The sequence below is a fragment of the Passer domesticus genome, chromosome Z (assembly GCF_036417665.1).
Source record: "Passer domesticus isolate bPasDom1 chromosome Z, bPasDom1.hap1, whole genome shotgun sequence".
Lineage (NCBI taxonomy): Eukaryota > Metazoa > Chordata > Aves > Passeriformes > Passeridae > Passer > Passer domesticus.
The window spans coordinates 84556199-84582326 of record NC_087512.1 but is presented as its reverse complement, the minus strand read 5'-3'; the positions used below and the strand labels follow the sequence as shown (position 1 = coordinate 84582326).

At 47.0% G+C, this 26128-nt stretch overlaps 1 protein-coding gene and 1 long non-coding RNA gene across 2 annotated transcripts in view; one reads left to right on the top strand and one right to left on the bottom strand.

Annotated features, from left to right (window-relative positions):
* PAX5 (paired box 5) overlaps positions 1-26128 on the bottom strand; it is a 134969-nt gene that overhangs the window by 68703 nt on the left and 40138 nt on the right. Inside the window, exon 6 of the mRNA XM_064404305.1 lies at positions 18533-18708. Within this exon, the coding sequence (XP_064260375.1) occupies positions 18533-18708 (176 nt within the window). The remainder of the gene's footprint in view (positions 1-18532; positions 18709-26128) is intronic.
* Positions 11296-16243, top strand: LOC135290405 (uncharacterized). Its single transcript, XR_010353179.1, has 3 exons — positions 11296-11494; positions 15777-15917; positions 16033-16243. It is a non-coding gene; the product is annotated as an uncharacterized LOC135290405 (long non-coding RNA).

Below are 26128 nucleotides of genomic sequence, written 5' to 3'. Positions count from 1 at the left end.
ACATCAAAGTCTCACCACTGCTGCCTGCCAACCACCACCCCATTTAATAATTTACATGATATCCCCTGCACTGGGCACTGCTGACACCAAACCTAATCCTACTTTGGAATAAATGTTATTTACACACCTAACTGGGACTGAACCCTAGTTTCTCTTTGTTTTCAGCCACATTGAGCTCATGCTGTGTCACAAAACGTGGAAGTTTGGTTTCAGTGGTACAACCTTTTCCCCTAAGTTTAAACTGGGTATTGCTGAACCTCCCTTTCACAATACATATATGTTTATAAAAAGTTAACAGTTGTGCTTCATTTTAGCCCAAATCCAATTAGGATTGTACACATCCCCAGACATTCCTTTGAAGGCAGTGAGAATTAGCTTGTGCACCCTGCCATGAACACATTTACCCTCATACTTCAAAATAACTGACCTGTTTTTGACCCAATCTTCACATTATCTGCATAAGGGAAATGATATACTACATCTTACATTTCCACAGTACAATTCGTAAGTGGGTACAGATATTCTCAGATTTTCCAAAGGGACATCCAAATCCAATCTAAATGCCAAGAATTTACCTGTTGTTTTTCTTTTATACATATAAATAGCTGCATTTCCATTCACTCTTTGTTTCTCATTTTCATTTTGTTCTAATATCTGCATGTAAATGTCTGAAAATAGCATCTGTAATTGAAGATTATGAAGTATAGCCAGCTCCTGACAGGCTGCTAAGGAAGATGGATTATCCTCATTTTTCTGTAAATTTTGTCAATTTTGGAATTCATAAGCTATCAACACTGATCAAAATGTGACTGCACAGCTGTGTCAAAGCGGACAGCGCAGCACCGGCGCAGCTCCGAGGACAGCTCTCCCCAGCCACTCGGCCAGGGGCACACACTGCAGGAATCCTTCCCGGCTGCCTGCAGTATCTGCATCCCAATCACACTGCCCCCTCCACCCCTGAAAAAAAAAAATCAAATAAATAAGTAAATTGAAAGTACGCAAATTCTCTGGTGCGCCAATTCAGATCACAAAGCACAATTTATTGCATGTTCTCTCTTTTTATTTATCCCTAAGTAGTAAACACGATTTCCATTCAGGGGGTTCGTTATGTTCCACTCCTACCAGACAATCACAGCACACTTGAGGCAATTGTTTAGCCTCTTCCTCTCAATTTTCCCATTACTGGGAGTAAGTACTGTTGGGACTCTTTAATAGCCCGACTGCAGCCCATATCAATAACAGATGAGGTTTAATCGTCCAACACAAAAATTATTTAGGCTCAGTAAGGACATTCAATGTCATTTGCATAATGGCATTTCTATCCTGAGCACCTAACCCATCGTGCATAAACAAGACCCTGGGACCATAAATAATAATAAATCATGACGTCCATGCTCCTCTTGCTATAATAGGAGCCTCTCTATGTAGAAATTATTTCAGCAGGAAACGGGCACTATAATTTTAAAGACATGTGGCACTGCACAGGCCAGTAAATCACACCCGTGCGCACAGTCACGCACACACACGTGCCAGTGAGGCTGCCCATAGTGAACAGCAAAACCCCGTGGAGCAGCAGCACAGAACACTGCCCATGCTGGCTGCTGGATATGTTTTTAATATTGTTTCTGAGTCAGAGATAGCAGACTGAACAAAAGCAATGCCTGAGTAGTGTGTGCAGTGCCTGGGCATGTGCTTGATAGACCGGTCAGTCTGCCAAATCCCTGCTGGGCAATCCCTCATGCCTACTGTCCTTGGATCTCTGGGAAAGTCTGATGGGAAGAGAGCAGAGACCTGCAGATGCTTAGATGGTGTTTTCCAAGCAAGCCCTCCAGGGGCCATTGCAGTCCCCAATGCCCAGCAAGCACTGACAGCCCTCATGATTCAGAATCATGAATCAGTGAGGATGAAATGCCCTCTAAAATCATTGAGTCCAGCAGTTAACTCAACACTGCCAAGGCTGCCACTAAACTATGTCCTCAAGAGCCATAAACTTCCTTTGGTTTCCAAAATGAAGCCTGCACTGAAAACCACACAAGGCCAGCCCAAGAGTGGTAAGCATACGCAATGAGCTGAGGTGGCTTTCCAGATTTCAGCCTCACCTGGCCACTAACAAGCACCTGGACAAACAGAAACATCAACACTACCACACTGGCAAAGCTGACTTCTGTTTCTGCCAGGATTTACTAGTTTCAACATCACATATTTATCCTCAACAACTCTAGCACCTCTCTATATAACATAAACAGTTGTGCTCCTGCAGGACACTAAACAATAGGATTGCTCGCCCAAACCTCCACCCACCCTCATCAGCACAGGCGCTTCCTTTCTGTCTCCATGCCAGAACCTCCCAGTTCTGTTTACTGAGAAAACAGATTTTCCAGAAGCCTGCTCCCACTTTCTGTGTTGCAACACCAGTGCCTGCAACTGCCCCAACCCCCTCCAATTTCTTCTCTCCAGTCCTCCTCTCTCCAGCCTTCCTCCTCCTCCCATGGCAGCCCTCTCCTGCTTTCCCCACAGAGTTACATGGGGCATTTCTCTTCTGCCCCCATTTCCTGCCCTTTCCCCCCAGCACCTGTTCTCAGCACAGCATCAATTGAATTTTCTCAGCAGCCTCCACCATCCTATATGCAGTGCTGAAAAGGAAGCACCTAACGAAAGTAAAGCACAAGACGCATAATGAAATAAGCTTAGCACAACGCACCCTGGTGGAAAAGCAATTCACTTTTCGTAAACCCAGCACAAAATATAGGCTTTTATGCCTCTAATTGCTACAAGATATTGTTTAAAAATGCTGTTTCTCAGGACAGGAACTGGACACTTTCCCTCTCGACACTAACATTTTCAGGCAGAGCAGGAGGGAAAAGGTACAATCCTCGATCATGGTGGCCCCTCTGCTTCCACTGAAGCACTAAGCATGACTGTGCAGAAAAGAAAACACAACCTTCAGCACTGTCAATTATTTCTTTATGGAGAAATATGAATCAGAAATGTGAATGCACACTGAGAATGCATGAGGCTGGCATTCCCAGAGCTTCAATCCATCCCACCAATGGCTCTTGACACTTGAGAAGTCTTATGCAAATTTTCAAGAACAGTTGGTATTTGTGTCATGCTTCCACATGAGCTACCCAAATGTGTTTCACAACTGCCATCTGAGAATCCTGTCGTAGCATTTTTTGTATCCTATTAAGCATTGTGTACAGTAAACTGGTCTCAAAGTGGTGATTATCAAAGCGGCAGATTGGCGGGGTCCAATCCCCGCAGGTAGCCAAAGCCCCTGCACTCACCGCACCTACAAAGGCACCAAACCTTGATGCAGGGGGAAGCCAACAGAGAAAGCCACAGAGTTTGCTGTTTTGTGACATGTCGCAAAGTCTAAGCTCAACAAATCCACGTCAACTCATCAACTCCTGTATCTCAAAGCCAAACACCAAGCCAACATGCATTCTTCATTCTCCAAAAGTCTTTTGCCTTTCCTGTTGGTGGCCCTTGGGGTCTCATCATCCTGTAGAGGTCAGGAGCCTTCTGCCTTCCATTTTCGGGGGATAAACTTTCCCTTCAATGCTGAATTCCCCATCAAATCCCCAATACAGAACTGATCTCATGTTTTCTAAAAAGGCAAAAACAAACTAAAAAAACTCCACATTAAAAAAAAACACCCCATATTGTTCCAAAGCTTTTCTTTCATTTCTTCACCTTCACCTGAACTAGAATGGTAAAGGGCCACAATATTGCAGGCCAGTTTTCACTACAGCATGTTTATGGAAAAGACAGAAATCTTAAAGGTCTTTTCCAATCTATATGATTGTATGGTTCTGTGCCTGGGGAGATAGCAAATATAGGAAAAGGTAGGATATTAGGAGAGAAAAATACAGAAAGGTTTATAAGTCATTGCCCAGGGAAGTGGTGGAGTCACTATACCTGGAAGTGCTCAAAAAACATGTGGATAGGGGTGAGGACAGAGTTTAATTATTAATATGGTGGTGCCAATGAGCTGACAGATGAATTTGATCTTAAAGGTCTTTTCCAACCTTAACAAATCTGTGATTCTATAAGTGCAAATGTTGTTTTCAGAAGCATTATGCATCACTTTCTGATTACATGTCCTTGGAGGAATGGGATTAGAAAGGCAGCAGGAACTGAACAAACTCTGTGCACTGACAGCAGGCAAAGTGACTGACTTGGATATCTTAACCAGAGTGTTTTGTCCTGAAAACAAAAAGTGTCATGATGGCTGCTGGGAATGTGGAGTGGGGGAGAGGCTCCCTGCCCTTCAGGCATGCTGCAGGCCTGCCTCATGGAAATGGAGGCCCTGGGCAAGGGAACATCAGGGGAGTGATGCAGTGCTTGCTTTGATGCAGCTTGCTTTGGGCAGGGAAATGGGCTCCTCACCTTCAGAAATATACCCAGGAACACCAGAAATTGTTTGCACATTGGTATAAAAAATTAAGCAAAACAGAGACAAGCTGACAAGTCAGGGTACCTATAAGATGCTGGTTCCAAGTGCAGAGACCCTGTCTGATGACACCCAGAGCCTATTGTTGCTGGATGCCCCACTATCATGACGGGCTTCAGCGATGGACCGACTATACAGAAAAATCATCAAAGACAACAGGTTTCAGTGAAATATTTCCGTTTTTATCAAAGCATTTTCTGTAGCAAAGACAGGTCCAGCCAGGCACACTGGTGTTGTGACAGTCACTATTCTGCTGCTAAAACTGCAGACGCCACCTGGGCACCACACATGCCGTGGAGCATCACCACAAGCAAACAGCATCAGGCAACCAGAAGGGAACCCACCACCAGTATTACCTGAGCACCTCTTCCACCCCAAAAGCTATTCCAGTTCTTATGCCAGAGAGGTATTTGGGGTTATGTTTTCAAAATTTCCTCTCCACTCACCAGAGAAGAACCAGAGAAGAACCACTTGAACAAAAACACAGACTCAGGAGCTATGCAGTCAACAAAATCTCCCACTGTTATCAAGCTTCACAGTTTGACAATGCCTGAAAGTCATCCATCAGGTAAATAATCTGATGACAATTTCTTGTGTAACATAATTTAATTCATTACTTAATCTTGTGCTTCAATTATTTAGAGAGGTCCTAATAACCAGTGAAATACTCCAAGCCTAACAGAGCATCTGACAAGCGCAGTTCTTATGCCTGGCTTCTCTCCATAGCTCCTATTCCAGGAATGCACTCATCACCTCCAGGACCTAGCTCTCCCTCAGCCCTTTGTGAGTGACTTATCTGGACTGACATGGACCTCAGGTCAGCCCTGAGCCTGAAGGGGATTTGGCAGGAGAAACCCTTGCCTCTCCAATGTTGCCCTTATTTCATTCCATTTTCAGGGTGAGAGGAGCAGAGCTGAAATCATGCCCGTACATGTTAATGTACTCTCTTAGTGCAGGAGCTCTCTCAGGTTTTGGGTTTGGGGTTTGTTTATTTGTTTGTTTGTTTGTAAAAATCTGCTGCAAAAAAAAATCTAAATGGCCAGTATTCATACGAGCAGAGAGGAATTTTGAATCAGTCCCTTTTGTGTGGAACTGGCTTAGCTCCACAATTGCTTTTTGTCATCATTCAGACACTAGTGTAGATTGTTTCTAGTTCAACTCCATACTAAAAAAAAATGGCAACCCAAAACTATGGCATTCTTCTGAAAATCCAGCCTCTGCACTGAGCAAGTTTCTCAGGCTCCTTGGCACTGCATGGCAAACAACTCTCCATCTCATCCTATACACTGGGCGAACCAGTGCTGCTCTTCCACGCTAACCACAGTTTTCACTGTAGCCACACAAAGGTTTTCCTTAAACACATCATAACAACTGGAATGAATAAAGTGGATGAGCAGCAAGGCAGTGGTACGACCTGAGTTGGAAGAATTTTCAGAGGTCCCTCAAAACAGGGCCAGCTATGGAGCCAGGCCATGCAGCTCAGGGGTTCATCTAGGTGGGTCTTGAAAATCACCAGACAGAGACTGCACAACTTCGGAGCCTGCAGAGCCTCTCCTGTGCCAGTTCATGCCCCTGTCTGTTGTGTTCCCACTGTGAACCCCCACAGAGAGTTTGGCTCCTTCTGAGTGGTTTTAGCACACCAAGTTCTTCAAGGGAGCACACCCATCTTTGTCAATTGTAAGGTGATGTATTTAGAGAAAACTCACAGAATGACTGTGGAACAGCAGTGATTTCCAAACTAAGACTGGAAAATGTACTTGAAACTTGTCAGAGCCTGTGGGATCCAGCCATTTACTGAGGTCTAAGTAGAGAAGTACTGTTCCATTTTTCAAATGCTGGTGCAAGCCCTTCAGTTTAATAATCTGAATGGGCCAGGCACGAGTTAAATCAACAGGCAAGTGTGTTCACAGACAGAGTTGTCCTTCCTTCTCTGGTAGGGCTAACCTAGACATAAGGAGGTTGGTCAGTTTTGGCATAACCGGCCAACTAGTGCTGTTACATAGCATTGTCTGCTATTGGTGAAGGACCTTGTTTATCTCTCTAAAAAAATAAATTCTTTACTGCAAAACACACAATAAACAAAGAGATGCAATTACTCAATGCCAGTTCCCAAATTTCAAAGAAATGTGAACACTTCTATCAAGATAACAAGTGGGAAAAGCTTTTGTTAGATTTCCTATCTCTCTATCACACTTAGAAACCATGCAAAATCTTCTGGAGGAGATCACCTGCTGCCTTTGCCAGATGTTGTGTTCTATGCAGTCACTAAGCTCTGGCTGTAAAGCTGGTGGAAGGTGCTGTGATGAAACTTGATGTCTGGAAAAACATCCCCTTTCAGCATTACCCAACAAGAATGGTGCTGTGGCTGCAATTTCCAAACATTTTCCTGAGGTGTTGGGGGTTAGGATTTTTTCCTTTTGTTTATTTCATGGAATTTCGTCCCAACTGTTGCTAAGAGAGAATAGTGACTGGTAATTAAGAGACAAAAGAAATGGCCAAGGTTGGGGAGAGTGTAGCTGGTTACTTTCTCACCTGGGGTGGGGGGGGTCTCTTAGAAGGACAGAGATGTGAGATTTTGGCAGGGGATGGGGGACTGGGATGGACTCCCCTCACTCTCAGCATTGGAGGGGAGAGAGGCCCTGGTCGCAGTGGGGAGAAGTCACCACTACAGCGGGGTTCCATCTCCTGCTGCCATCTCCTACCGTGAGTGAAGCTCTGCTCCAAAGAGTGGCCATTGCACTGGGACTTTATTAATGCCCAACCTCACTAAAAAAAAAAGACCCTCACCATCCACTCAGGTGCCTCAGGGGAAACCCCTGGACCCTGAGCCCTCACCCCTCCCAGGGAGCCACTCCCTGCCATGTTTAGGAGCCCAGCTGCTTCTCTGCCACTGCTCCAGGTTTCCCACTACACTGTAACCCAGCACCTGATATATTTCACTTGCCACTCTGGAGTCTGCTCATCCCTGCTGTCCCAGCAGCCGCTCTGAGGTTTCAGCCCGCCCGCCATTGCCGCATGAGGGCGCCGCTGCCGCCACAGCGCCCCCTGCAGGCGCGGAGGACTCACGGCGCCCCTGCCCCGCCGGGAGCCAGCAGCGCCCCTGCTGGCTGCGCCCGGAACTGCACCGGAGGGCAAAGCGCTGCGCCGAGAGAGGCTGGGACTGGGGCTGAGCTTCAGGAGAGGCTGGGACTGAGCTTCAGGAGAGGCTGGGGCTGAGCTTCAGGAGAGGCTGGGACTGGGGCTGAGCTTCAGGAGAGGCTGGGACTGAGCTTCAGGAGAGGCTGGGACTGGGGCTGAGCTTCAGGAGAGGCTGGGGCTGGGGCTGAGCTTCAGGAGAGGCTGGGGCTGAGCTTCAGGAGAGGCTGGGACTGAGCTTCAGGAGAGGCTGGGACTGGGACTGAGCTTCAGGAGAGGCTGGGACTGGGGCTGAGCTTCAGGAGAGGCTGGGACTGAGCTTCAGGAGAGGCTGGGACTGAGCTTCAGGAGAGGCTGGGGCTGGGGCTGAGCTTCAGGAGAGGCTGGGACTGGGGCTGAGCTTCAGGAGAGGCTGGGACTGGGGCTGAGCTTCAGGAGAGGCTGGGACTGAGCTTCAGGAGAGGCTGGGACTGGATCTGACCTTCAGGAGAGGCTGGGACTGGGGCTGAGATTCAGGAGAGGCTGGGACTGGGGCTGAGCTTCAGGAGAGGCTGGGACTGAGCTTCAGGAGAGGCTGGGGCTGGGGCTGAGCTTCAGGAGAGGCTGGGACTGGGGCCGAGCTTCAGGAGAGGCTGGGACTGAGCTTCAGGAGAGGCTGGGGCTGGGGCTGAGCTTCAGGAGAGGCTGGGACTGGGGCTGAGCTTCAGGAGAGGCTGGGACTGGGGCTGAGCTTCAGGAGAGGCTGGGGATGGGGCTGAGCTTCAGGAGAGGCTGGGGCTGAGCTTCAGGAGAGGCTGGGACTGAGCTTCAGGAGAGGCTGGGACTGGGGCTGAGTTTCAGGAGAGGCTGGGGCTGAGCTTCAGGAGAGGCTGGGGCTGGGGCTGAGCTTCAGGAGAGGCTGGGACTGAGCTTCAGGAGAGGCTGGGGCTGAGCTTCAGGAGAGGCTGGGGCTGAGCTTCAGGAGAGGCTGGGACTGAGCTTCAGGAGAGGCTGGGGCTGAGCTTCAGGAGAGGCTGGGACTGGGGCTGAGCTTCAGGAGAGGCTGGGACTGGGGCTGAGCTTCAGGAGAGGCTGGGGCTGAGCTTCAGGAGAGGCTGGGACTGAGCTTCAGGAGAGGCTGGGGCTGAGCTTCAGGAGAGGCTGGGGCTGAGCTTCAGGAGAGGCTGGGACTGGGGCTGAGCTTCAGGAGAGGCTGGGGCTGAGCTTCAGGAGAGGCTGGGGCTGGGGCTGAGCTTCAGGAGAGGCTGGGACTGGGGCTGAGCTTCAGGAGAGGCTGGGGCTGGGGCTGAGCTTCAGGAGAGGCTGGGACTGAGCTTCAGGAGAGGCTGGGACTGAGCTTCAGGAGAGGCTGGGACTGGGGCTGAGCTTCAGGAGAGGCTAGGGCTGAGCTTCAGGAGAGGCTGGGACTGAGCTTCAGGAGAGGCTGGGGCTGGGGCTGAGCTTCAGGAGAGGCTGGGGCTGAGCTTCAGGAGAGGCTGGGACTGAGCTTCAGGAGAGGCTGGGGCTGAGCTTCAGGAGAGGCTGGGACTGGGGCTGAGCTTCAGGAGAGGCTAGGGCTGGGTCTGTGCTTCAGGCTGGGCTTGGGTCTGTGCTTCAGAGGGATTGGGTCTGTCCTTCAGGCTGGGGCTGGCTCTGTGCTTCTGGCTGGGACGGGGTGTCTGGTTCTCTTTGTTGCTGCTGCCAGAGTTGTTTGTTTACCTTATTATACACATACATAGTGATAAAGAACTGCTATTCCTTTTCTCATATCTTTCCTTGAAAGCCCCTTAACTTCTAAAAGTTCTAATAATTTGGAGGGAAGAGGGTGACAATTTTTCCATTCTGAGAGAGGTTTCCGCCTTACTTTGCAAACACCTGTCTTTCAAAGCAAGACACCAGGCTCTCAGGGAAAAAAGCTTTCCTCCTCAGTAGCATCCTCTTCCCTGAGGAGCTTCCAGAGCAGGGGAGAGCTGGTCTGCCTTTGCCAGCTGCTGACCATGTCACATGTCACCAACATTCACTTTGCACAAGCCTGTGCACAATGTGGGGAGCCTGCCAGGGGGAGAAGACATCCCTCCAGTTTTTGGAGAGCATAGAGAAAGGGGACAAAGACAAAGGAGATGTGGGAGCGCAAGCCTCAGCAGGGCTGGCCTTTCCTTTAACTTATGAATTTGTATTTTTACATAGAGTCATGTTTAAGAGCAGTCAGGAGGAAAAAAGGGGATGTTTATAACCAGGAATGCAATGCAACTCTCAAAGGAGCTGTCTACCGTGGTATTTTGGGATTCCTCCTCTTTGATGGGTCAAAGGGAGGAGGAGGTGACAAGGACTCCCCTGTGTAGGAAAAGAACTCACACTTAGCAACCCTGGAGACACACAGAGTCCCCAGACAGAGTCATGTAAGTTGAGGGATGTAGCCCACCTATCCCACTGCTCAGACTAAGAGAGAAGCATCATTTGCATCAGCTCCAGCCATCACTGAGGCTTCCTAACACCATAAAGGCACTTTGAGAGATTCAGTCTTTCAAATTCACCCTGAAATCCCTGAAATGTGTTTGCTGTTACTCTTCCCCAGCTTGGTCTCATCGTACTGACTGCCATCACAGCAGGGTGTGTGCAATGGAACCCCAGCTCTCTGCTCTACCAGAGCTTCTCTTCAGCATGGTCATGCTCCCAAGGTATTGCAGACTGCAGGAAATGCTCTGTGTCACCTTCTGGAAAAGTCTGCAGGAGAAATCCTGACCCCAGGATGCCCATTACTTCTAGACACAGTGGGAAAGTTGGTCACCACCTGCTTCTACAGGGAAGGTCCTCTGGGAAGGGGCATTGGGCGTTGAGCTGCAGTGGGGAGCAGGGTATCCCCATCTCTGTGCCAGACAGAAGAGTGGGCAACCCCTGGATTATCCACCTGCCCTTCCTCCCTCCTCTCTTGCTTACTCAAAGACCAGCCATTTCAATTCCAGACCCCCTCAGACATCCTCAGCTGCCCCTGAAAGCTGCAGGGTTGCTTTTCACAGGGAACATGTTGATGCAGGAAGACGTTTGCTGGATACATGGCTCCTGTCATGCTCCTTCCCCAGAAAACTCTTTGCCTGCACAGCCCTACTGTCACACAGAATACACACAGGTGTCATACAACAAAATCTGCTGTGACTGTCACCACCCAACACAACGTGACATAACAAGGTGGCACACACACAGAATTCTTTGCGGTCTTCAGAAGCTTATGCACTAAGAAATGCTCACAAGGAAGGGCAAAGGAGAGGGTATGCAAAGAGGAGGTACTGGCCGAAGGAGCTGTGCTTTCTGCTGCTATTTGAGAAGAAAAGCCTTTCCCCTCAAAAAAATTAAAAAAAAAAAAATTAGCAGGAAGAAACACTATGGCAGGTTTCTTTCTCCTTTTTCAATCTAACCCAGAGGAAAGCCAAAGGAGAAGGTGGTGCATCCCTCTGCATCCCCAGCAGTGCAATGAAGGGACATAGGGCTCAGAGAAGACACTCTGTCCTGAGGAGCCTTCAGCCTCTACAGCAGCACAGGTGTCGCATGAAAGTGTCTGAGACAAACGGTGGAGCTCTATCAGACACTTTTACAGAATAACTCGATGACGCTGAGCTGCAGACAGCAGCTGACAGCATAGCCTGCAGGCTCAAAGTGCTTTCTGCAGCTCTAGGAGATGGGGGTAAATGCCACTGTCATCCTCCTGAGGTTGCTGCTGTGTCACAGTGAAGCGCTCCATTTTACAGCTGAGTGCTGGTCCTCTCATTTTTACCTGTTTCATTTTTACTGAAAGGTTCTACTGGACAAGGAAAACTATTGCCAGCCTGAGATTTCCTTCTGAGTAATATTTAAAGGGCACAACTGGCTGGCAGAGAGGGCTGCAGTAGGTGGGGGTACACACCCACAGCACACTCATGGATTACCGAGGTGGGAGCAGCTCGAGTATCCGAGGTCTGAGGGGGTCTGGAATTGAAATGGCTGGTCTTTGAGTAAGCAAGAGAGGAGGGAGGAAGGGCAGGTGGATAATCCAGGGGTTGCCCACTCTCCTGTCTGGCACAGAGATGGGGATACCCTACACCACCCAACCCCCTGACATGGCTTACCATGGGGACAAGCAGCAAAGCCCAGCACTCAGGGCTGGGCAAGGGGCCACAACTGCAGCAAGGGGCCAGTTGCCACATCCTGCTGACCAGCAGGAGCACAGCTTTTTCCCCTCCAGCCCCCGCAGAGGGCAGGGGTCATGGGTGCCTGTGCTCCCAGCTGCTGTCCCTCCGCCCTCCTGCCTGCCTGGACCCCACGCCCTTTCCATTCGGTAGGGGTATTGATCTGCTGGCAGCAATGGGCTGGATAATTAGCCAGGAATTAGGGTTTCTATTACAGCCAGGAGGCTGCCCCAGCTGATTTATCACCTGAATAATTTACTGTGATTGAAAGGAAATTAAAATGAACTCCATTTGACAACTGCGCTTTTATGGGCTTTAGTGAAGACTCAAAAGCCAAATTAATAGCCTGGTGTTGTTTGATAGTCTACTGAGAGTAAATATGGGAAGGTTTTTTGCCTCCTGATGTGCTCTCCTAGGCTTGATTTTAGAGCTGGGATTTTCTTCCCCTCCCACCAGTAAGGCTACAGCCTGGAACAGGGGAGATTTCAGCTGTAAAAGCCAGAGAACTGCCCTTGCTCCCTGCTCCTCTCCCACCCAGCCTCTCATTCTCTCCTCTGTGGCTACAGAGGATCACAGGATCAGCAGATTGAGGACGAGCAGGCAGTGCCTGCCGGCAGCCCCTGGCCCAGCCTGGCACCAGCACCAGTACCAGGAGCCAGGGCAGCCAGCAGGGTGGCCTGGGGAAGGCAGGGGGTTAATGCAGCCACCCACAAAATCATCCTGCATCCCACAGCCCCCTGTCACCACCTCAGACCCCTGACACTCTGGCAGAGCTGGGGGTGCATCTCACCATGGCTCAGGGTGCTGACCCTGCAGCACCATGTCCTCCAACCCACCACTGCAGAGTGAGCAGAGCGTTGCTAGCTTCTGCTTCACCTCTCCCTTTGTCTTTATCTTTTCTCAGTTTTATATTTGTGTACATTTATTGAGCCACGTGTTATTGTCTCTTCCTTTTTAACCTGTTTTTCGTTTAGCACACCATGTAATGCAGCCATGGTTAAGAGCTTGCCTTGGAATGCTCAAATCATTCTGGCAAGTGGCAGATTGAGAAAAGATTTGGCTCCTCAAACTACCCATGAATAATTTTCATAATCTTCACTTTTTCTGGACAACATGAAGTTTTGGGAAGGCACAAACAAATATTCGCTCTGCATTTCTCAATAAAAGTGTCAGAGTGTTTTCAGATGCTCAACAGCCTCTATCTACCCAAAGGTTTTCCAAGAAAAAACATATTTGTCGCACTCTGGGGACCAGGACAAAGCATACAGTCCTGCAGCTCATGGAATCATTGTATGGTTTGCATTGGGAGAGATCTTAAAGATCATCTCATTTCAACACCCCTGGCACAGGCAGGGACACCTTTCAGTAGATTAATTCCTTCCTTTGCATCTTCAATAACTGCACTTTGGGAGTGAGTCCTCTTAAAACAGAAATTCATTATACTTTCTGGCTTTAGTAGAATTTTCCATTATTCCCAAAGATCAAAGTGTAAGGGGGATTGTGTATCTCACTCCTCTCAGAAGTTGCATTCCAGCTGCTCCTAGGAAAAAAAACCCCAAGATTCCTCTTTTAAAGCTGGAGCTTACTTAGGCAGAAAGCAAAACGTGAAGATTTTCAAAAGAAGTTTATGCCCCTCTCTTGGTGAATTCAGAGAACTTTGGTGCAACTCTCTCTGCATCAAGTTTCAACTTCATGCAATTATTCCACTTTTTCCAAATCATAAGTAATTTTGGGTGGATTCCTTGGCTATCTAAATTTCAATAATTATCCAGATTCCATCTCCCTATGCGTATCTCCAGATACACATTTATCTGCACTCTGTGTCATGAATACCTGTGTTACTAAATGTTTGCCAGGTTACTGGTTCCTGTATGAGCACAGAATATCTACATTTTATCCAGAACTCAATCTGAGAACAGATATTCTGTTTAGTTCTAGCTTAAAGCAGTGGGAAAGCACCAGCACAGGCCTAGGAATGATTTGCTATTATCAGCAGGCAGTTATCTTCTTAGCTGGTGACCTACACAGTGTTGAATCTGGTCACATCATGTTATGCCTCATTATGGCCCTGATATAAAGTTTATTGAAGTCAATAGAAATATTCCTCTTGGCTTCAATGAGTATTCGATTGGACCCATGTGTGAAACTGAAAGTACAAAAGAATCCATTTCTGTTCTGGACAGAAATCCAGCATGGATAATTCTTTTCTTTATTCTGAGGAAATTAACGCACTGTCTCTGCCATTGAGCCAATGCAGCTCTATATCCTTCACCCTGCATTTTTCACCCTGAGATGCATTAATCCCACTCTCACAGCCTCCACAAGCACCTTGTTCCACTAGCCCCAGGCTTGCCCTCTGCCTGCTTCAGTGGGGCTTTCCTGCCCTGGTCCAGCCTCACACACCTGGAGGCCTCAGGTCTCCTTGACTTTCCTGGGTCTCAGTCTCCAAGAACACCCCCTGTCTTTGTCAGTGCTTTGACTGGAGAATTGCTTGAGTCAACAGTTCACAAAGCCGATGGCACAGGCTTGGCCAGTCTGGGACAATCTCCCAAAGATGCTGTGGAGTTCCTCCATCCTTCTGGCTGGAATCACAGGAAGCTACTGGAGGACAATCACCCCCAGAGTCTCACAGAGGGGTTTGCTGACTACAGCCAGTGCTTCCAGTTCCTCCAGGTCTTAATGGACAATAGGCGCTGGAAAATTTTGCCACTCTGTGTTGCAACTCAATGCACAGGATGAGTGCCAGTTCTGGATAAAGTCTGAGTTTTCACTGCAGTGACCATGAATAATGGGGCTTGCCTGAAGTAGAGGCCACTCTGAAGCATGTTGGTCTGACACAGGTATAGGTGCAGAGCACAATTCCAGGCCAGGCAGACAGATAAAAGCCACTCCTTGTGTCAGTTTGGTTTGTTCCAAGGGAATCTGGGGTGTTGGCAACACCAACAGCCTTCCCTGAGGGCACTGCAGAGCCAGCACACTGGGGAGCAGCAGGCCCATGCACATACACACAGAGCACAGACAGAATGGAAGCTGCTGTGAAGGCTTTCCTTTCCCAAGGCCTAAGAATCACAAGGTCTGGCCTTACATGGTTGCGGGTGCTGTCCCTGCTGACAGACGAGACACACAGAGCTGGTACATAGCAGCCATGTACAGAATGGCAGTGCAACACTGGTGTTGCAAAAATACCACTCCATGCACTTCCATGCCCGTGCCCAGAAATAACTGAAATCAGTTTTCTGTGAACATTTGCAGCCTGTGCAAAGTAATCACGGGCTGTTTGCGGAAAATGAGCACAAAAGGGCGTAAACATGAGAGATAGGCCTTCATTCTTATGAACTACCTTGACAGAAGAATTCATTTTTATAACAGGGCTCTGTCAGGGTGAGGTGGGCCAGGGTGCTTCTCAGTACTGACTTTATGTCATGGCTCCTCCCCACAACACAGAGACATGAAAGGACTTGATTCTGTTTGCACAAACACCCCTCAGCCCTGGCTCCCTCTGCAGCTGGATGTTTTCCATGCCCCACACATGCAGGGAACACATCTGTGCTGCAGCTGCACCACTGGCTGTTAGGCTGCAAAACAAGGCAGGGAACAACTGATGCTTCAATTCTGCCCCTTGAGGCACAACATCTGACAGTCTTTAATGGTAGGAGCACACGGTGGGATCCCTGCCTCACCCAGCACACACAATCATCACTGATTCTCTCAAAGGACTGTCTGATGCTTTATTTCCCTGTCACTGTCCAGTGGTGGCCTTCTCTCTCATCAGGGTATGAGCCTTTCCCCAAGTACAAGTATCCCTTTCTCATCAGTCTCTCCACAGATACCACAAATTACAGCAGATGTGAAAGTTAATATAAGTATTATCAACAGTACAGCATAGATTCACAGATTCAGAATATTCTGAGTTGGAAGGGACCCACAAGTATCACTGAGTCTAACTCTTAAGTAAGCAATTGAGCCCACAATCTTGGTGTTATTAGCATCATAGTCCAACCATGTCATAAGATGAAAAATATCTCAAGAGCCCCCATTTTATGCAGGTTAACTGAGGGAAACATCATGGGAAACTGAAGGAAGTGGATTGGAAATACTCCAAGTAAAGGGTTACACACTGGTGAGCAATTACTCCCACACAGCCCGGCAGCCCCTCTACCTACACGAAGGGCAATGGACTCAAAAAGGTAAGGACAAATTTTGTGCATAAAATGCACCAGGAGGACTTTGGGCAGCGTCTGGGAGCCGAGGCTGATGAGGCTGCAAACACTGTGTTGTTCTTTCCCCCTCACCATTACCAAGGGCCTGCCCCCAGCACACAAGTGAGGAGGAAGACAGAGAGAAGAGCCAACAAAACAGGAAGGAAAAGGGATCTACACTGTCTACGGAATAACAGTTATTCCAATTACATACCTGGAGCCATCTCCAAGTGAATAGTACTGGCACATCAGTAAGGTTTTGTGCCAAAGCAAAATTAGTGATGTTCTGCTGGCTGCTGCTGGATCAAATTTCTAATAAAATGGATAAACAGTGGGTCAGAAGTTCATACAAGTCTTCTTCCCACATCCTGTCTCCATGGGATGGAGTATCTTTTCCATATTTTCCTCTACAGAAAGAGCTTAAAGCTCCATACATCCACCACTGAGTTAGCTGCTAAAACAGCACTTTGGGGTCCAGCAGCACTTTGGACAGACAAATGTCACTGGCAGATCTTGCTTTATGACAACAATCTAATCCAGGGACAGCTCTGGTTTTCCAAGGTATGTCGTTAATATCCACAGTATTTGATTTCTCATTGATTTCCTTGGCCTTACTAATTGATGCAGACAGCTTCTCCACTTTGGAGAAGCACCACGACAGCTTTGCTTGACTCACCAGGGAGGTGAGACAAGACTGTTTCTGTAAGGACTGGGGCTCACACAGAATCTTTGTGAACTGCAGCAGGTCATACAGATCACATCTGGTCATGTTGAAAGTTACCCTTCACATACCATCAAAAAGCAGAAGCCGACCCCAAATAGCCATAAGCCCTTAACCATGGACCAGCCTTCCAAAAGCAAAGAGCATATTCTGAGAAATATGTAAACAAACAACTAAAAATTTCTTTTGTAACTACCTGTAAAAATGCCAGGCAACATGGTTCTGCAAAGTACAATTTGAACCTCATAATGCCAGATTTCCCATCATCGTACAAGACTTCGTACAGCATGCAAAGAGTATCCTGTTCATCATATTAACATCAGCATATCTCCTATTTTAATAATCTGGCTGCTGAGAGCCATTCTAGTCACAACTCCTTATGTGGCCCTGGGAGATCGTTTACAAATATCCCAAATTTGATAACTGGGATAACACTTCTGCAATATTCTTATTCAAATCTCCCACTTTTCCTACAAAACCAGTAGAAGTTTATCACCGAATAAATGTTCACTCACTGCTGGACTGTCTCCCATGAGCTACAGCTGGCCATGACTAAGAGGCTCCGGACCAGAAAAACAAATCAAAAGCCGCTTCCCATCACTGCTCCCTTTGCAATGACTGTTTTGGCTATAATGTTTTTGCAGGAACAGCTCTAACAAGACACAGCTCCGAGGTGACCGGTGCTGAAAAGGCTCGCCACAGCCCGGGGCGAGGAGCCTGCCCTCTGCAGCATCACCCGGGTTTGGATGGGATAGCCACCATCTAGTGGTGCGTGAGGGCCACTTCACCTCCCGGAGACACGGATGGTCTGACTGCCCACCTCCTGCCAGCCTCGCACCCGCAGAGTTCCGCAGGGATCGCAAACCGGGGAAAGCACAAAAACAGCAGAGATGGTGAAAAGCAAATGTCTCCATGAATGAAACAGCAAATGACAGATGAGCTTAAAGGCATGAGCAATTCCTACTCTACCATACCATGTTCAGCATAAGTAAGTAATTTTTTTAAAACAATTAAAAATATACACATTTCTTAACTGAAGCCATAATGCTAGTAGGTTACCATGAGAGCACTTCCAATGGCCCTCAAATGGGTAGATTCCTCCAAGGGGAATCAGTGTTACAAAAGTCCATCCACCTTGCTAAAAAGCATGTCTGATATTACGAACACTGAAGATTAATGGCTGAATACATCATTAAGTAGCAAGCTAGACCAATATCAGTGCTGACAGCAATATATTAATTTCTACCTCCTTCTCAGCAGCTAAATTAAATACTGCCACCTAAGAAGAAGAACACAGAGAGACATAGCTCATCAGTTTTTTCATGTGCTTTTATACTATGCCTGCAAAAATGGAATTTTTCCAAAATATTAATGCCAAGTCCTCCTCAAACACACTGCAGACCCATAGGTGAAATTAATTTACCTTCACATACTAATCAGGTGTTTCTCTCAGCAAATGGCCAGTTACATGTCTAATAAGCCATTTCTGGATACAAAAATCTGATTTGTGTCCACAATCATGCTCAATGTGAACCAAAATTAGGCATTGGGTTTTGCAAGTCTTCTTGTTACTTGCACTGCCTGCTTTTGATCTAACAAAAAGCATCAGAAGCTGTGGTGCTTTTTAAAGATTCGTTTGATGCCACTGGTCCAGATCAGGTGTAATTTCATAGCCAAACACTTGCTGATGTTTGCACAATGAGGGTTTTCCTTCATTTCCTAATAGGTTTTAATGGCTAACACGCACTTGGCTGAAATGAGCTTGACAGGATGTGTCTCCATATTTGTCAACTGAAACTGAAAAGCCTTTGGTCGTGTACATCAAACAGAGCTCTGCCAGTGGAAAGCATATCAGGAAAACATGAAATATTTGCAATAGTACCTGCTCTGGTTTGATGGGCTCAGTTGTTGTGAAAATGTCAGAATAATGTTGTCTCTCAAAGACACGATCCAACACTTCTAGCTGCTGCTGGGTGAAAAGGTCTCCTCGCATCTGTTTCCGAAGAAAATCTCTGCTTGGTAGAGAATGGCCATTTGGTACTGGAGATTCCTGAATACCTTTCAAAGAGGAGAGAGAAGAGGAAAAATGAGTAGTCTCATGATGTGACCTACAGTAGAGTGCCTTATTTTATCCCTTGAACAGATGTAGGTACCAATATGGTGAAGTCATGAGGATGTTTTTAGAGGTTACAGTTTGCTGGGAAACACACCGTACAGTCTTGCACTACAGGCAACCCTTAACCCATCAACAACTTCACACATTATTTCAAGGCAGGATACAGGATAACAATCACATTTTGCCTGCTTCACGTTTACTGTGCCACCTGGGAAGCTGCCTGGTTCATGGTCTGTGTGCAAGAGAGCACAGAGGACGAGTGGAAGGCCTGATGATGACAGTCACAGTCAGCTTGGGTCAGCTCCAGCAGAACACTTTGCCCAGTCACCGCCCACACACTCTGTCCCCCTCCTGTGCTACCTGCCAGTGCTGCTCATCTCCATCCCATGCTGAACTCTGAGCTTGGCACGGATCCTCTGTGGAGCACTGTCAGCAGCACTAGCCCAGTCTATGTTTTATAAGGTGAGGAATCCCTGGCTGAGTTACCACTGCAGCATCCTCAGCAAGGCCCACTCCAAGGTGCACTCCTGACCCTCCAATTCACTCTGTATTTCTCCAGCTTACTGGCAGGACTCAAACCTGGCCTTCAAAGCACATTTTCCTCCTTCTCCCCTTTGACAGAGATTTTAGCAGGAGTCATAAGTGACTGACCATGGCTGAAAAGCCATGAGACAAGTTTGGAAAACGTTTGATTGGCAGTCTGAAAAGACTCTTGCAATACAGGGACTTGTTTCAATTTGCTTTTTGCAGATTCACAGTGGTTTCCCACTTTTCCTTCACCTGTCAGTGCTGGAAATATGTATTTTATGCACAGAAAACTGAGATCTGCAGTATTCCCAGGACTCCAGGAGATGGAACTCCAAGAACAACAGTAAATATCAGATTTCTTCTCCAGATGGCAACATTGAACTAGACAGAGGGAGGAAATGTTTTAAAAATAGCATCTAGCTGCCAGAGTAGTTCTGAGGAGCAGAATTTAAATGCATCCTTAACAGCAAGATTTCCATGAGTGCTGCACTTGCTTATAGTCCAAGAAGTCTGCAGAGGAATAACATCACCTAGACCTCCTCTGACAGACTCTGCATCAAGTTTTTTTGATTGTAAGTATAGAGGAGATGTGATAGAGGTGATCTGCACAAAAACAGCCCATTGCTGTAGCCATCAGTTGTGACCCCAAGCTCGTGCTGGCCATCAGTAATACAAGGGATGCTTGGAGGACAAGATTCTTTACAAAAGATTTTTTACTATTGATTTAAGGTCATCCTTCAGCATAGATGGATTTTTCAGAAAATGCTCTCTATCTAGAAAACGAGGCTTCTTTAAGGCAGGGTTCTAAGACTGGGGGACCAGCACAGGGAAATACCTCTTTCAACTTTAGTTGCTAATGCTGAATTTGAGCTGAACTCTCCTTATACTGAACAGACATTTGATGTTAGCAGTTAAGGCTGGAAACTCCCTTCTCAATTTGAGCTCAGCAATTTCAGTGACAACAGCAACATATATACCCTTCTTAGAGAAAGCCAGGCAATTTTATCAAGGGTAGATGATGGCTTTTGTGAAGTGGAAGGATCAGTTTATTCCACACAGGAGGGGAAACAAAAACCTAAACCTGTGGTCTGGGTAGGATGTCTAAGTGTGAAAAGGTACAGAGGGATACGAGAAAGCAGTGTATCTTTAAATTGTTTATTTGCCTTTTTTTCTTTTTTTCTTTTTTTTTTTTTCTATTCTAAATCAAATAGTATCTAATAGACCCTGTGCTGAGTTTAGTCAACCATGGCTTATGGAATTAAAATTCTGTTTGGTAGCCGTATGGTATCACAGGGCCAGGGAGACCCTGTCTCTTGAGAATGGAAATGCTGGCTTTAAATTTCAGGTCAAACTGCTATTCACAATTTGGCATCAAAGTTAAAGCTTTATGCAGATTTGGGATAAAGGGGATGACAAAAGGGAGTCAAATGATACAAGACAGTCATGACCTGAAAATTGTTCTTGGTGATGCCAGAACAGTCTGTGCACTGTTCGTGCATCCCAAGACTGGAAGTATAATGAGATCCCCTCGTGGTTGAAAATGGAGCAGTAATCCCACCTTTCACCAGCAGCTCTTTTATTATGGAGAGCAGCCCGAGATTTTTGAGAGCACCCTGGAGAAGAGGAGGCTGCTGAAAGGAAATCCTGGGGCAGCAGCCTGGCCAGAGACAGGCACAGGGATAGTGCTGGGAAGGGTCTCCCACCCCAGATGCCAGAGTGGGAAGTCCAGGAATGAAGGCACCATCATGTGCCTGTGCCATCACATCCGTGCATCTATCCCAGCTGCCCTTCGTCCAAGGACACTGGGGCAGGGAATGACCCTTAGGCACTGCCACCAAAGCACAAGAAAGAGGAGGGCATTTCTCTCTGCAGAGGAAGTATGAAATTACTGGAGATGGCAGTGGGGCTCTGGAGGGGTTTGGTCTCAAAGCCAGCATTTGGTATGATGCTGGAAGCACAGCATATGCTGCCAGCCAGGACAGGCTGCCAACTCACACCATTTGTACATCCCTGTTTGCCAGCACTCCAGAGGCTGTCCTCAGGACAGGAGATGGGATCAGGGCAGTCAGGGATGAGGAATAATGCACGCGGCATTTGTGCCAGGGAGGGGCCTGGGCAGGGGTCTGGCAGGACTGGGACCTCTGAGGTGGCTGACTCTGCACCAAAGGAAGTACCCGAGCCTCCCTCAGTGTGACTGTCACCTGCTCTCTGCATCCTGTGAGCAAAGGAATAGTTGTGCTTTTGCACCCTGGGAATTTGCAATTCAGACTAATTGCCAGTCAGTTCTGGATTCCATTGTAGAACTAAAGGACTTCCTGTACACTGCATATGACACACAAGACCTCGTGAAGGTCTTCAGGATGTGTTTGGCTCTTCAACATTATATAAATAATACCATTAACATTATACATTGTTTAACTAGAATATCTTTGATAATTAAAATACTGTTGGAAGGCTTGAAACAATTTTAATTATATATATGCTCCAGGGAGTGATAAAAACATTTTTCATATAATCAGTGCATCCACATAGGGTTGCATTCACATGTTTTATTGACAATAGCACTACATGTTTACCTACCTATTCTGCAAAACAGTTAGTTCCCAATTCAATGGCATCTTTCCAGAAATTCCAGTGAAGAGCACAGATATAACACTCTTCTTAGTACAAAAGATTACATTCTTCCCAAAAAAACATTTCATCCTTTATAAGATTGTGCATATGGGATAAGATGATGCCATTAGCCCACAATTTCCTGAAATGCATTGAGACCTGCCACAGTGCTGCAGAGAGAGCCTGCCCATGCTGCTCCTCCAGCACCAGGGCTCCAGCACATGCCATGCCTGTTCAGACAGCCTCCCTACCCTCTGAATCACGGCCCTGCCAGGCATCCCACCCAGCTCACAACACTGACCCAGTTTCCCGCAGATGCACACAGCTTGGAGAGCAATCACACCTGCAAACTGCAGCTGGAAGTCTTGTCATGCTGGGAACAGTGTCCTCCCTGGTTCCAAACTCACTGATAGCCATTTTATTGGCAGGGAAAATTCAATCCTTTCCCACTCTGAAATGCATGGACACCCTCTGTTCACACCTTGCACAGAAAAACTGACCTGTGGTTTCACAACAAAAGCCAGACATGCTGCTAAAGAAACTGGCCTGCCTTGGACACAATGCAGGAATTAAACACAAGCAAAGATTTTCTGTGGCTAGCCAAAGTCTGAACAGTCTACAAAAAGTCTGGGAAGAGATAGTCACAGAAGATGTCTGCGTCTGAGAAGAGATACCATCCACAGTCTTGCTGACAAAAGACTGCCCAAGTGGTGTGGATATCATCCAGAAAATATGAATCTGCATGGTTTGGGTTGGAAAGGACCTTACATGCCATCAGGTTCCAGTCAGCTGCCATGGGCAGGGACACCTTCCACAAATCAGGCTGCCTAAAGTCCTGTCTGACCTGTCCTTGGACATTGCAACTATACATCTTTGTTAATTAAGAGCAAGTTATTTTCTGAGGACCTAAGCAAATAGAAAGAACAGTTTAAGGGGTTTGATAAATTGAGATCTCGTTTTTCTAATGTGTTTCTGTGGTTAGATACTCATCCATGACTTGCTTTCTGAAACTGCAGGAGAATATTTGAAATTGCTAAATACGAGGAAACCAGAATTTTAGCGACCCTCACCAGACAATTAGCTTGATTTAAAATACTAAGGCTACAGACCAAAATAAGAAGAACAAAAGACACTATCTTCACAAAATACTAAAGCATATTTAAAAGCCTTAAAGCTTAGTATGAAAACAAGGCAAAATATAGAAACACCAGTAAAATGCACTGATATATAGAAATGGTCCAGCTCCACCTATATTTATACTGATAAGGACGTCAGCACAATTTCAGATAGTGATAGGACAAGGCGGAATGGTTTTAAACTGAAAAAAGAGAGATTTAGATTAGATGTTAGGAAGAAATCCTTCCCTGGCAGGGTGGGCAGGGCTGGCACAGGGTGCCCAGAGCAGCTGGGGCTGCCCCTGGATCCCTGGCAGTGCCCAAGGCCAGGCTGGACACTGGGGCTGGAGCAGCCTGGCACAGGGAAAGGTGTCCCTGCCATGGCAAGGGTGGTCTTAAAGGTCTGTTCCAACACAAAGTGCTTTATGATTCTATGATTCTGTTTAAATACAGTAGGATGGTATGGGACAGACCTTGCCCTGGTGCAGTTCCACTTGAGAGTGTCAGCAAGGTGACAACAGCTGAGAAACAGATGCCAACCACAAATACAGCTGGACTAATATTTCTAATGCTATTAATAATATAGACGTGCCATGAGGTGTGCACCTCCATGGTAGATTCACCTGATGCAGTGCTCTTCTGAAGATAAAAGGAATCTACTGGTTTCAGATTTTCAGGTTGTTTGTTTTCTTTTTTTGAGCAATATGCTTACACAGGGTGAATCAAGGAAATACACAGCTAGAGCCATGAACAGCTACATTCATAAAGGACATGATTTCTGCCTCTAATTTGTACTGTCCAACTTCATTACCTGTTATCATACCTAATTACTCCACCTTATAGGGAAATGCAGGCTAATTAGGGAGGATGTTATTCACCACATTTAAAACATTATGAAGCAAATGAAATATTACCAGGAGGCAAAAAGGTGATTTGTTTTCTTGTAGCATGCCTGTAAATTAGTCCAGAGAAGATAAAGACTCTGTTTAATTACCACATGGAAGGTTTTGTTTAAAACGTAAGCTGAATTTTTGTACCACCTTCTCAGGATTGTATACATTTGGCAGACAGCTGCCTCAGAATGCTCTTCCCAGCAAGACATTTGTTTCAGGACCACATACATGAAGAGAGATCTTTGTATTTACAGTATTCAAATTTTCTAAGCCCTGTTATTTCTTTTTCCAGAAGGAGAATATCACTAAAAAAGGTCTTTATATTTTGAAGCGTATATAGCTGATCACTGTGCAAATATTTTCAAGAGAAATCACTGTATTTCACAAAGGTAGGTATGAGTTTTATCGTAGATCAAAGCGAGAAAGAAGGGGAAAAAATGATAAATCATCAGAGATCCAAAAATACTTTTCATTTGGAGAAGATATCAGGCCATTTCGGTGGCACTGATAGAGTCTCTGCTCTGTCTCCATTACCCCTGAAGGCAGCCGGAGTCAGGAGCTGACTACGCTAGATTATATTCCCTATAAGATGGTCACCAATATATATATATCTGATCTTCAACCTCTATTGATTGACCAATTTCACAAGCAAAGACTGGTGAAATGAAGCTGAAATGAACATCATGCTTTAACTCATTGAACCCATCAGGCCTGAGTTAATCTCACTGCCCACTGTCTCTGATAGAATTCAATTGATCAATCATGTTTCGGTGATAGTACCATTTCAGTGGCTTATTGCTTCTTCATTTCAAGCCTTGACCTGTTAGATATACTTGGACCAGCTCAGCTCCTTCTGGAGACAGAGACCCACATCTGCCAACAGCAGTGCATTGTCCCGCCTCCAAGCACAGGAAAACTGAGGGGAGCACTGGTGAAAACTCTCACTTCCATGTTGTTTTTACAGGTATTCTACCGACTTTGCAGTCAGGATGTGTGAGGACACGAGGAACCTGAATGGCCCAAGCCCTCTTGTCAGTGCTTGGACAAGCAAGCACAGTGCCAGCTTGGTGGCCATCCAGCTCCAGCCCTTGTGTGCAGCACAAGTGGTGCACACTACCAGTACACAGGCAGACTGTCCCCAGGACAACGCCAGCTGAACACTGCCAGCACACTTGCACACCCCAGAAGCACGGGCTGGTCAGAGTTCACCATGCCTGTGGCTAGCACTGGATGGCAAGGGGTCTTCAGGGATGTTTCATCTGCCATTTAAATGCATAGCCAGCCTGAGTGCATCCCATTTGTCACTAGCCTGGCCTGCCTCCTGCCCTTTGCTCCTGCAGAGTCCCCTGCACTGCTGGAGACAGGGGCCATTTGTATTCCACTGCACCTTGCCAGGTGGAACTGGAGGGTCCCTGACTCTTCCCAGGCTGCCTTCACCCCATGCACAGTCTTGCAGATGAGGCTGCATCTCTGTAGCTCTGTAGCTGCCTGAGGTGAGCCCGCAGCACACCACCCTCCTTCCAGCAGCACCCACCTGCACTGCAGAGCCAGTCCAGTGCTGTACATCCAGCACCAGGGGGGCACTGGCTTGGGGAATGGAAGCAGCAAGACAAAAGGAGCTGCACCGTGTCATTGGCCTGTCAGTGCTGCTCTTCCTAAAATGCTCAGCAGCACAGCAATTAGCACTTGTATCGCCAGACAGACACTTCTGATCCTTCAGTGATGAGTGATGCAGCTCTTCTCCACCATGAGAACATTTGTCTCCTTTCTGTAAGGCAGCTGAAGGTCCTCCCTGGTGCACAAGGTGGAATCAGGCTGTGCACCCACCAGATGTATGAGCTGGAGCTGTGCCAGTACACCCTTGAGATGCCACCCACAGCACTGCTGCAAATCTGCAAATGAAGTGCTTATGGGACTCACCAACAAAGTGGGTACTACTTACTGAAGAGATTTCCCACGAGATTACAGCTGGCTTCCTCCTACAGTTATATTAATCTTACCGTAACCATATATGGAAAAATTTTTATGTATCTCCTAGGAAAAACCTGCAATCTCCACCATCCCACATTCAACAGAAATATGGTGGGACCTCACCCCTCAGCAGCCCTAATGCTTGTGAATCTGACAGCGTATAGATCTGAGCAAACATTTGTGCAAATAGTGCCACTGAGTGGAGCTGGATTGCTTGTGCACCTGCCCAAGCTTCCATCAGG